The following is a 12680-nucleotide window of genomic DNA, read 5'->3' as shown; positions in this document are numbered from 1 at the left end:
AAAAAAAAAAAAAAAAGAGGATGAACAAATGGGCAAATGAATGATTGGCAGCTTCCTCTGGCTGCTGTAATGGTGCCTACCTCTAGGACTCTTCCTTACCTTACATCAGTCTTCAGTCACTGCTTTTAATCTGCTCATGGCTGCAAGTCAGTTAGCTGAACATGCTAACTCGGTGCATAAATAAATTTATTAAAGTAGACACAGGGAGGGGGCTAAGAGGTTCTCAATGAATAGACCTGGTAACTTTAACTTGTCTGGATTCTTTTAATTAATATTTCTCTGAAATAGTTTTTATTAGAGAAGCAAATTTTAGATAAATGTAGCTTCACTGTACATTAATAGAACTATTAATAATAGATGTTTTATATGCATTATTTCCTCCATGTAGACATTGTCCTAAATTCTTTATATACATTATTTATTTAATCTGCAAAAAATTTATCCCTATTAATCTAACAATTATTCCCATTTTATGTATGATGAAATTCTCCAAGACCCCACAGTTTGGAAATGGTGAAGCTGGTGGAACTGGCCATTAGTGTGACCTGTGACTGGTTTTGTTGGTGGTGTATGCAGTCTTTGTTCTTTAGGGTATCAGGGTGTCCAAGCATGGGAAGAATGCATCAGAGTGATAGAAAACAAGCACAGGCTGCTGTTCCTGCCTTTATTCTTAGGTTAGCACATGGAGTAATGCCTTTCACTATTTTTTAATTAATTTCTACATCATGCTGCTCAGTTGTTAGGTGTGGAGCAAAGACATAATCTGATCTTTTCAAAGAGATGAGCCATGAGTAAAGCTTTGAAGAATGAAGAATAAATAGGTTTTGGAAAGATTATGAAGAGCCAAAAGAGCATACTCTTGGAGAAAAGTTAAGAATATCTGCTTAACTCAATTTGAATGTGAAATTACTTTTTTAAAAAAGCTTTTATTTATTTATTCATCTGAGGTATGGAGAGAGAGGCAGAGACATAGGCAGAGGGAGAAAGCAGGCTCCCCACAGGGAGCCTCATGAGGGACAAGATCCCAGAACCCCGGGATCATGCCCTGAGTCTAAGACAGACACTCTGTCTGGCTGAGCCACCCAGGCATCCCTGAATGTGAAATTCTTAATCTCATCAAGGGAGTATGCCCTCCAAAAGTAGAAGAAAAGCTTTCCGTTTATAGTACATCTCAGATACTCAAGATGTAATTTCAGATCAAGATTTCTCTTTGCTTTCTTACTTATGTCTTGACTTTCTGACACTGTGCTTATAGATATAGGACATCTGATGTTTGTCTTCAGGTAGATGATCCTGTGAGAGGGAGGTGGCCTGAAAAATGTATATGATAAAAACAAACTTCACTGTGACTGAGTTTGTGTTCTTGGGGCTGTCATCTCAGCCAAAGATGCAGCTCATTCTTTTTATTATGTTCTTGTTCTTCTATTTATTAACAGTTGTGGGGAATATTATAATTATCACTATTATCCAGATAGAACCTCGTCTCCAAACCCCCATGTACTTCTTCCTTACAAATTTGTCCTTTCTGGACATCTGCTACACATCCACCAATGTCCCACAAATGCTGTCCAACATGATGGGAAAAAAGACCATCCCCTTCTCTAGCTGTGCTACTCAGATGTACTTCTCCCTCTCCTTTGGAATGATTGAATGTGTTCTCCTTGGGGTCATGGCTTATGACAGATATGTAGCCATTTGTCATCCTCTCCATTATATTGTCATTATGAACCAAAGAATCTGTGTCCAATTGGCAGCCATTTCTTGGTCCAGTAGCTTCCTGAGTTCCATGGTTATCAATGTCCTTACCTTGAGTTTGCCCTACTGTGGGCCCAATGTCCTGAATCACTTTTTTTGTGAGGTTCCTTCTGTCTTGAGGTTAGCTTGCACTGACACCTCATTTACAGAGCTGGTTGTTTTTATCTTTAGTATCATCATTGTCTTCATCCCTTTTCTCCTCATTGTTGTTTCCTATGCCCGAATCCTTCTATCAGTTCTCAGGATACGGTCAGCCTCCGGGAGGCACAAGGCACTGTCCACTTGTGTCTCCCATCTGACAGTGGTGGCCTTATTCTATGGAACTGCCATCTTCATATACATGAGACCCCAGTCGAAGTCCTCCAGGGCTGGGGGCAAGATCATTGCCGTGTTCTACACTGTGATCACACCCATGCTCAACCCCTTGATCTATAGCCTAAGGAACCAGGATGTGAAAGGAGCTTTAAGGAGAGCTATTGCAAAACGGAGGAAATGAGGGGTATTAATGGGACCCTAAAGCTGTTAGTAAGATAACTGACTTCTGAATATTAAATGAGACAATAAATAAGACCTTGTACAGTCAATGTTTCTCTTGCCATTCATAAAGGACACATAAATCTAGCTGCAAACTCAACAGGAAACATATCTGCCCCAAAGACAAATGATGGCTTTAATGTGTCAAAACAACTCCCTTTGTTGCATGACTATTTTCTTACTCCCTGAGAAATCTTGGTTCTCTAAAATCATAGACTAACTGAAATAAATGTTTGAAATTATGACTAAGATGAAATATCTTACTACTGTCTGGAGGATCTAAAGCATCTTCATATAGAGAAACATTCTGAATTTTTAACTCAAATAAAGAACTTCAGATAAAGGTTTTTGGATGTAACATTTCACATCTGTCCTAATTTTGTAGTTTACAGGGAAACAAGCTCTGCATCTATTTTGTGGTTGAGATGAATTTTGACCCCTTTACATATAGCCCTGCATTGTAGCAAATCTATCAAAATATTACTTCATTTAATTTTCATACAGCAGTCAGACCATGCAGTCATCTCGGGAGTAAGGAGTAAAGATTTATTCTTAGTAAAATGTAAGTATTATAAAGGAGGGTGATATGACACAACATACTTTTTGAAAGGTTTTCTGATTACTATGTAGACAGAATATATATATATATATATATATATATATATATATATACTCTGAATATATATATGTGTGTGTGTGTATATATATGATATCACAAATTTGTGAAAATGAATATTTCCTGTGTTTTGAAGCTTTGCACCAATGGTGTCTCTAAAAAGAATCACTTTTTTGAATGAAGAGAATAGAAAAAATAATTTAGCATTATTATACTTAATAAGCTTAAATACGGCCTTTGATTAACATGTTATTAAGTTAGATACCTTATTTCTAAAATTTTCTCACTTGCTGTTTTACAATTTAAAATAAAATAAAAGGAGTATAACTCACTTTCACATATATTCAACAACTAAAATGCAACTATTTCTTCCATCTAAATATGAAGGTCAAACGCAATCAGTAAGTGAAGCATCTCTGATGAAATAGGTAAAGAGGACTTCACTGGTTTAAAATTGATTTAAAAAGTAAAAAGCAAAATCACTAACCAACTAGTCAAATTCATTACATAGTGGGGTGCTTTTCTTGCATATTTTCCTTGATAAAGAAATGACTTTATACATAATATATTTGCTTAGTATGTGAATGAGGATTAGAAACACATACTTCTAATTAACTTTCTTCTGGACAATTTAAAGTGAAAAGTAATATTTAAAATTCTCTCAGATATTATCAAATAAGAAATACATATTTAGTTAGCTATTTGTGATTTAGAAGCATTAAATTAGTTTTGAAAAAGGGGCATAAAATGCCTGAAGTTATAACAAATGGAAAGTTTATTTTTTGTTTCACAAAAATGACTAATCCATCTTACCTTTCAGCTCTATAAATGAGTGAACTAGTTAAAAATGCAGAAAAAATTGCAAAACCATTCTTACAGGGAAGACACATAGCCAGAACATGTAAACAAATGAAAGTGAACATTTTTCTGTGTTTTTTCTAAAAATATTTATTTAGACCAATTACTTGACCTAATCAATTCATTATGACTAGTTTGTTTTCATCAGTAACTTGGAGTTGAGTGAATGAAGAGTAATAATGCAATACCCTATCTTAGCACCCAGCTAGAACTTTAAAAAAAAGTTTATTTAAATTAAATTCTATAACTATACTGTATTACTAGTTTCAGAGGTAGAGTTCAGTGATTCATCAGTTGCATATAACACCCACTGCTCACCATATCACATGCCCTCCTTAACGCCTATCACCCAGTTATCCTGTCTTTCTTCTCCCCCACCCCAGTAACCCTCAGTTTGTTTCCCATCAAACTAGACCTTTCCATGCAAGCTTTATTCTTTTTCTAGGCTTGCTTCTTTTGACAGAAAAGGAAATGTAACACTTATAGACTTTTAACTGATAATTCTATGTACTATATATTACAATCATCGCTAGAACAAATAACAATTTTAAGATTAACACAAATAATGTGAACTCAGCAATTATTGGTTCTTCACAACATCAAATGTCTTACTGAATTATTTCCTTCCTACATTTTTTTTTAGGATCACAGTAACGAGGTAACAGCGTATCTAGGAAATGTACTAACTAGTACTTTGTTCATATTGAAATAAAACTAAAGCCTAGAGTAAACAAAATATTAGAAAATGAACTGTTGCCATGAGCTACATTCTCTCAGTGCTTGATTAATCAGTATTATTGTGTAGCATAAGAGACTATATTTGGAATGAGGATAATGAAGTTATAATTTCAGGTTTTAATTTAGCTATATTAATATGAAGAAATCATTCCATTTCTGTAAACCTCACTTTTTTCATTTACAAAATGAGATTGTTGTTGGATTAGATCATCTTTAAGTATCAATAAATCATGTCTCTATCTACATCTTGGCTACTTCTGTCCTCTCTGGAATAGACTTAATTATAAGTTTATTATTGAATTTATATATCATAAATCTGTCAGAATTTCTTCTGAAATGTTTTTATTGTTTCACTTTTTGGATTTGATTGATTTACTTTAAGAATAATGCGATGTTGAAAGGTTTTAATGTCACTTTAGGTATACAGAATATAATGCACACTGTTGTCATACATCATGTTACCAGCTTTCTCAATGAGTTATCTTTCCCCTTGAAATGAAAAACATTAATTCCAGTCAAGAAGTATGAGGATTGTAAAATACTGAATGGGAAGAAAGTCAAGATACTATTCTTTCAGCATGATCTGAAAGTTCACTTATTTCTTTGATATTATCTCCTATCTTGCCCCTTTCCCTTGCTTCTTCAGGTTATAGTGACTCGTCCAGCCCATGTGATTTTGCAAAGATTCAGCTCACTGTGGTCATAGGCAAATGTGAACTTTTCTTTCTTTCTTTCTTTCTTTCTTTCTTTCTTTCTTTCTTTCTTTCTTTCTTTCTTTCTTTCTTTCTTTCTTTTTCTTTCTTTCTTTTTTTAAAGATTTTATTTATCTATTTATTCATGAGAGACACACACAGAGAGAGGCAGAGACACAGGCAGAGGGAGAAGCAGGCTCCATGCAGGGAGCCCGACGTGGGACTCGATCCCACGTGTCCAGGATCACACCCCGGGCTGAAGGCGGCGCTAAACTGCTGAGCCACCGGGGCTGCCCAAATGTTAACCTTTCAACAGATGCTTCACACTACAATCCTGTCTAAATCCCTAATAATCAATTTAATCAAATCATAAGACTAAATATAGCTGCAAACTAGACCTTTATTCGGGTTCCCCAGTTCTGATTATGCCTGTCATTTTCTTTAAGGCTGCACACTTTCCTATTTTATGGAACACCAGGTTAAAAATTAGAAAAATTTGTTTTGGGGATCCCTGGGTGGCTAAGCGGTTTAGCACCTGCCTTAGGCCCAGGGCTGACCCTGGAGACCCAGGATGGAGTCCCATGTAGGGCTCCCTGCATGCAGCTTGCTTCTCCCTCTGCCTGTGTCTCTGCCTCTCTCTCTCTCTCTCTCTCTGTCTCTTATGAATAAATAAAATCTTTTAAAAAATTAAAATATTTTTATTTTATTTTAACAAATATTTTTATTTGTTTCAATCCTAGCTCTACTACTTATAAGCCAAGAGCACATTCGCATGCCATTTAAACTTTCGTAACTCTGGCTTCATCATCTTAAAATATAGGGCCAATAATTTTGTCCTATGAATTTCAAGATCTTATGTGTATCTTTGGCAGGTTACCTGAGACCCAGAGTTGGGACTAGGTTCTGGTAGTTCTCTAGTCCAGGAAGGCATGATCATTCATTTGTTCAATGAGCATTTGTTACTCACTTATGATATGCCAGGACTTAAGGATAAAAAAATGAGACTACCTTAATGTTTCACAGTCTATCGAGGAAGCTTTTATATTAAAGGAGTATGTACCTAGCACAGAGGAAAGCCACCATTTATTAAGCCCCAAAGTGCTTAAATAAACTACTTAGGTTTTTCTTATATTTCAATATCTAAACTAGGACATTTTTAAAAAAAGACTTATTTGTTTATTCACGATAGACAGAGAGAGAGAGAGACAGAGAGACAGGCAGAAACATAGGTAGAGGGAGAAATAGGCTCCATGCAGGGAGCTCGCTGCAGGACTCGATTCCCAGACTCCAGGATGGTGCCCCGGGCCAAAGGCAGGTGCCAAACCACTGAGCCACCCAGGGATCCCCTAAGCTAGGACATTTTTAAGAGTGAGAAGTAGCAGTACTGATACCTACTTCAAGATAATAGGAAAAAACAAAACTGCCTTTCACAGGAGGGAAAACTGGCCACATTTAGACTATCTTTCGTTCTCATTGCAACTTCATAAGTAGGTATTAGTGGTGCCATTTTGCAGATTAGAAGGGGTGAGTCCAGGAATAATTTACAGAAGTGATGATTGATTTGTGACATAAAACAGTGTTTTCTAGGTGGATTAGTGGCCTTTGAGGCATAAGACTGTCATTAGCAAAAGTATACAAAGGGAGAGATTTCTCAATATCCTTGAGTTCAATGTGATTTGAACTTCTGGGAGGTGGGTTGTGGAAGGAGATGGCTAGGATGAAGCTGAAAATGTAGATCTTCAGATGTCATGTGTGGATGCCATTCACAGTGTTGATTTTATCATGGACCCTTACTCCAGCAACCTATTCTTCTCATTAACACTCAGTCAAACAGAGTTAAACACACAGATCTCACTACAGCTGCTTCCAGAGCCCTCATGTGGCTGCACGTTTTCACAGTGCATATAGCTGTTAGAAGCAGTCTAGCCAACAAATGGTTTATTTCATGCCTTTTTAAAAATATTTTTTACATTTAAATTCAATTTGCCAACATATATTATAACGCCCAGTGCTAATTTCATCAAGTCCCCTCTTCAGTGCCCATCACCCAGTCACCCCATCCCCGCCACCCACCTCCCCTTCCACAACCCTTTGTTTACAAGAGTTAAGAGTCTCTCATGGTTTGTCTCCCTCTCTAATTTTCCCATTCAGTTCCCCTCCTTTCTCTTATAATCCCTTTCACTATTTCTTTTATTCCACGTATGAGTGAAACCATATGATGATTGTCCTTCTCTGATTGACTTATTTCACTCAGCGTAATACCCTCCAGTTCACACCTTTCTTTTCATAAGCAAGCTGTTCCTTCAGTGTCCATCCTGACCTCATTATTGGTATGGGGCAATTCAGGTACATCTTTTATAGTGTCTGCCTTAGACACATTTGCACATGCACGTGCATAACTATAATATCCACACATACATCCATAAGGAAATTATAAATTAAAGGCTGCTGTTCAGAAGAGTGGTATTTTTTTTCCCCAGTCTAATAGCTCAGATACAAGGCATTTCAAGGAGTAATGTTTGAGCTGGTCCTTGAAGGAAGAGAAGAATTTGGATGTTCTGAGATATGCAGCTGGGACTATTAAGGAAGCACAGAGGAGAGAGGAGGGGGGATTTAGAAGGATACATAGGTAAAAAATTGGAGGACCATTAAAGAAATGGTTTTGCTGGAGAATCTGTTGCTCAAAGATAGCAGGAAGGAATATCAGAGAGGTGGTTTAAGGGGGAGGGCCTGGAATGCTAAGCAAAGGACTTTGGTCATGTCATAACTCCTGAGTTAAGGGAGAAGGATAATTATGGGGCAGATGATAAATCTCAGATCCTTGTGATCCAGGTGTTCTCTCTAAGGCAGAGATTGAAGGCAGAGACTTCAGCTTGGATTCCTCCCCTGGGAGAAGACCAGCTATAAAACCAACTATGAGTTTCATCCAAGCTCCATTAAGAAGAGCATGCCATCTTACGTCACCAAACCTTTCTGAAGTTGCCAGAATCAACTTGAATTTACCAATATAAAGGCCATGTTGTTATACTGACTTCCCCAAAGGTTGGTCTGCTGATGGATAAGGGACAGAATTTCAAGGAACAAAGAAGAACCTTCTCTTGAATCACAAATGATAAGCTTCCTACTCTCCAAGCAATAAATTGCCATTTCCTAAATTAGTGTGCAGTCTTGACCTACATTTCAGCTTTACCACCAATCCTAACAGACACCCAGGCAAAATAACCTGTGGAAATGTCCCCTGGTTTCCAAGCTCTTTGCCTTTCTTTGCTATGTTTTTTTTTCCTCTGCCATTCCCCACTTCATTTGCTTCTCTCTTTAATTTCTGGGCCCTGCTTCCCAAAATAACTCACATGCTCCCTTCTCCATGAAAATTCCTTAATCTCCCAGGAAGAAATGTTGTTTTTCAAGTGTGAATCCCTATAGCATATTGTCTGCAATTCTCTTTTGGTAGTTTTCCCCCTGTAGCACAAGACATTTGCATTTATTTTATTTCTTTATGTATGCCAATTCCATGAAGCCAGGATATATATGTAATATACATATTGTCCAGCACAGATTGTTTAAAAAAAAAAATCTCAACTGAAGTCACATAGCTTGAAAGCAGCAGCAGAAGAATTTAATCTCAGCTTTATCTCACTCTGACATCTCCCCTCTTAACCACTTTTGCATCAATCTTTGCTTTTCAAAGTTCCCAGTAGAATGAGTGCCAAGTCTTTGTTGGTTAGAGAAAATACCTACTCATGTGACTTTTATAGTCTATTCTAGAGAACATGATTGATATATTTACCTTTGCTGTGGTTTTATCACTGGGCAAAGTAGTTAATGTATGGAAGATAATTCAGGCCTTTCCAAACATAAGGCATTTATTTATTACTTATTTGAGCAAACTAATAGAATTGAGAAGGTGTAAATACTCATTCTCACTTTAGTTATGTAGAGATTGAGCTGCAGAGACCCGAGGGGATTTATCTGACATGATTATTGCTGGGAGTAGGATGAACACTAAGTTGACCCAACTTCTATCCATTTTCCTCTCACTATTATGGATTGATATGTGTACTTTCACTATCAATTACATGAGAAAAAAACAATTTCCTCATTATACTGCATCATATCAATAGCAGAATTATAGATATCTAAGATATAAATGAAGGAAAAATAGAAGCAACTAAAGTTTATTAATTATCTTTTATGTGATGGATTCTTTACAGAGATTACAGCATATCCTTTGAAAAATGCTAGAAGGTAAGCATTATTATTTTTATTTAATAGATGAAGAAACAGTCTGATAGAGATTAGGTAACTTGCCATTAGTCAGAGCAAGAAAATAATAGAACTTACATGAGGGATTCTTTGAATATTTGCCATTAGAGTAGAAAGCATAGCTCTTGGATCAGTTTTTGGTTCTATCATTAACTTTGACTGAATACAACAATCATTTCAGAGAAAAGTAATCCTCCAGCAGGGACATCACTGAGTAGAAATGCAGAAATGGGACTCAAAGTTCTTCCTGATTCTAAGGCAGCTAGTCTTTTAATTATAATGTATACTTGGTTTGTAGTTAATGAGATAGAAAATATCTATTATTTTTCACACATCATGTGGATTTTCACATTAGATTATTTTTAAAAAGAAACTGAAGGCTAAATCTCTGGGCTCTTTCTGGACTGCCAGCTCTATACCTGTCCATAGTTGCTGTACTTTCTTCATAATGTGACATCGGAAATATGTTTTTAGAAGTTCATGATATGGCTGTGTATATTTGCATCAGGTTAATTTTAACTCATGTATAATGATACCCATTAAAAAGCCTAGTAAATCCTGGGTCTTTTATCCCTAAAACTCTGGTGCTTTTCACGATCAATGGGGATACTACATGCTTTAGGATAATTACTGTGTTTCCATGATCTTTAATTATATTGCCCTTGGGGTGGCTGTGGGAGATAGGAACATTATTGTTTGGAAGTGTTAGAAACTGATGGTGTGATAGAATTTTAGCATATCTGAGAAAAACTTAGCTATCCTCTGATCTCAGTCTGCACCCTTTACCTGCTGTTGATACCTGATGCACTTTTTTTTTTTCACTTGTTTTTTGATTCAAGATTTGTAGCTTTGAGATGTGCAGAGAGGAGTTAGGTCTCTTCTATTGTCAGTCATTGATACCTCAGGGTTAATGAAACTATTCTTGGATAAGGGCCCGGTGATGATGGTGGAAATCATGAAGATTCCCAGAACCCTAGGAAAAGGCTAGGGCTAAACTAAACTAATATCAGAAGACATAGGGGATTTGGGATGGGAATAGGATACTAATCCTGTAGACATTACAATCTTGCTAAAATTAGCCTCAGAAATTGTATGTCTCTTAGGATCCCAGAGTCCCTGGGCTTCCCTGAAAGCTAAAATGATGTCAATTATGTGAAGTTAACAATATGTAAATATTAGGCAGAGGAGACCCAAGAGATCCAGGTGAAACCAACCACTAGACTGAAGGGAAAACTGAGGACACCAAAGAGAAGGGTCTTGTCAAAACTCACATACCCAGTTAGCAGCAGAACCTAAGTCTGCAGCTCTTATTCTTGGGGTTTTCATAGCCCATTATTTAGTTATTGATGGTAGTAGTATCAGAGAGATAATACAGTAACTGGAAGCAACAAACTCTTCATTGGCAAATGCACTTCTTATGTTTGTATCCTTCAGAACCTGGCATATATCTGGCACTTAGAAGTTTTTGCTGAGTATATGAATGGGTAGTTCCTAGGCTGAGTTAAGCCATCTCTCATACCAGTTCCATTCCCCACATATTTAACTACATTTTCTCCGAATTGTTTTTAATGTAGAGAAATTTTCAATGTTTGGATCTGTTAATTCCTCATAACCCTGAAAAAATATGCTTTAGAGTAATTGACTATTAAATAAATAGTCCCCTATTCAAGTTGTGTTTCCATTTCTAAGCAATGAGTGAGCCAAAGTCAAATAAAAAACAGATGCATCTTGCTCAGCATGGCTTTCAAAAATAGTAATTTATATTTCCTTCATTTCAGAGTATTAAGGTTTATAGAAAACCCTACAGAATTAAAGATTGATACAAGTAGATAGTAGCTTCAGTAGCGTTTATTAGAAAGTTATCTGCATTTCCTATCTCCTACCACCACCCCTTTATCTCTATCAATTATCTGTAGTGATAAGAAATCTTCATATTTTGTTATTCTTGAGGTTTTTTTCCAATTAGTTTTTTGAAAGCAGCTTTCACATCCTTGTTCCGTAAACTGTAGATCAAGGGATTCAACATGGGGATGATAATAGTGTAGAACACAGAGGCCCACTTGTCTTGGTCCAGGGAGTAGCTGGATGTTGGCCTCAGGTACATAAACATGACTGTGCCATAAAAGAGGGTGACGCCAGTGAGGTGAGACCCACAGGTGGAGAAAGCCTTAAGGCGGCCTTCTGCTGAGCGCATTCTGATGATTGCGATGAGTATGAAAGCATAGGAGATGAAGATGATAAGAATGGTGCTGAATTCAATGAAGCCACACAGACTAAACAGCAAGATCTCACTGATGTAGGTATCTGAGCAAGAGAGGGCTAAGAGTGGTGGGATTTCACAGAAGAAGTGGTTGATAATATTGGAACCACAGTAGCTCAAACTGAAGGTGAGGGAAGTATGGGCCACTAAACTCACCAGGCCGACCAGGTAAGAGCCCAGCATGAGGGCCAAGCAGACTCGCTTGGACATGAGAGTGCTATAGTGGAGGGGTCGGCAGATGGCCACGAAACGGTCATAGGCCATGGCAGCCAGGACATAGCACTCAGCATCTACAAAACCTACAAAGAACGCAAACTGGGTGGCACAGCTAGAGAAGGAGATGACTTTGCGGTCTGTTAAGAAGTCAGCCAGCATCCTGGGGGCAATGGCTGAGGAGTAGCCCAGGTCAACAAAAGAGAGGTTGCAGAGGAAAAAGTACATGGGCGTGTGAAGCTGAGTATCTGCTATGATCAAGATGATCATACCGATGTTCCCCACTACATTGACCAGGTAGACCAGGAGGAAAATCACAAAGAAGATGATCTGCAGCTGACGGTCCTGAGTGATGCCCATAAAGATAAACTCCGTCACCACTGAGTGGTTTTCTTTATCCATCTTTTGAACTTTATGTGTGCCTGGATTTGGTTTATTATTTGAAATGAGTTTTAAAAATCTTCCCAGAAATCAGATTCTATGACCCATAGGGTAACTCAAATGACTTTAATGAAAGTGATGGGTGCATGTCTTCTCCAGGTGCCCAGTCAAAATAGAAGATGTTAGCATCTTGGGGATGGCAAATTTTGCTCCTCTGTAGACCTTGGTGCTCTGAGGTAATTTATCACATGCTACCAAATGTTTGACATGATCTGTGCCATTATCTGCCTTATTTATTATTAATGAAGGACAGTTTTGAGCATCCCTTCCTTCTGTCTAAAACAAAGCAAATATGGACACAGATAATGAA

At 37.3% G+C, this 12680-nt stretch overlaps 2 protein-coding genes across 2 annotated transcripts; one reads left to right on the top strand and one right to left on the bottom strand.

The window, feature by feature from the left end:
• The first annotated feature begins 1318 nt into the window (after positions 1-1318).
• Positions 1319-2251, top strand: LOC112930605 (olfactory receptor 2G3-like). Its single transcript, XM_026012947.2, has one exon. The coding sequence runs from the start codon at positions 1319-1321 to the stop codon at positions 2249-2251; it is 933 nt and encodes a 310-aa protein (XP_025868732.2).
• A 9144-nt stretch (positions 2252-11395) lies between these two features.
• LOC112930550 (olfactory receptor 5AR1) lies at positions 11396-12331 on the bottom strand. Its single transcript, XM_026012894.2, has one exon. It carries the CDS (start codon positions 12329-12331, stop codon positions 11396-11398), a length of 936 nt encoding a protein of 311 aa, XP_025868679.2.
• Between the last annotated feature and the right edge of the window lie 349 nt (positions 12332-12680).

This window comes from Vulpes vulpes, chromosome 5, assembly GCF_048418805.1.
Source record: "Vulpes vulpes isolate BD-2025 chromosome 5, VulVul3, whole genome shotgun sequence".
Lineage (NCBI taxonomy): Eukaryota > Metazoa > Chordata > Mammalia > Carnivora > Canidae > Vulpes > Vulpes vulpes.
The sequence above is the reverse complement of the archived record's forward strand: the minus strand, read 5'-3'. Positions and strand labels throughout refer to the sequence as shown.

Coding starts and splice junctions, on each gene's coding strand:
- LOC112930550 (XM_026012894.2), bottom strand. CDS start 12,331: ATGGATAAAGAAAACCACTCAGTGGTGACGGAGTTTATCTTTATGGGC.
- LOC112930605 (XM_026012947.2), top strand. CDS start 1,319: ATGTATATGATAAAAACAAACTTCACTGTGACTGAGTTTGTGTTCTTG.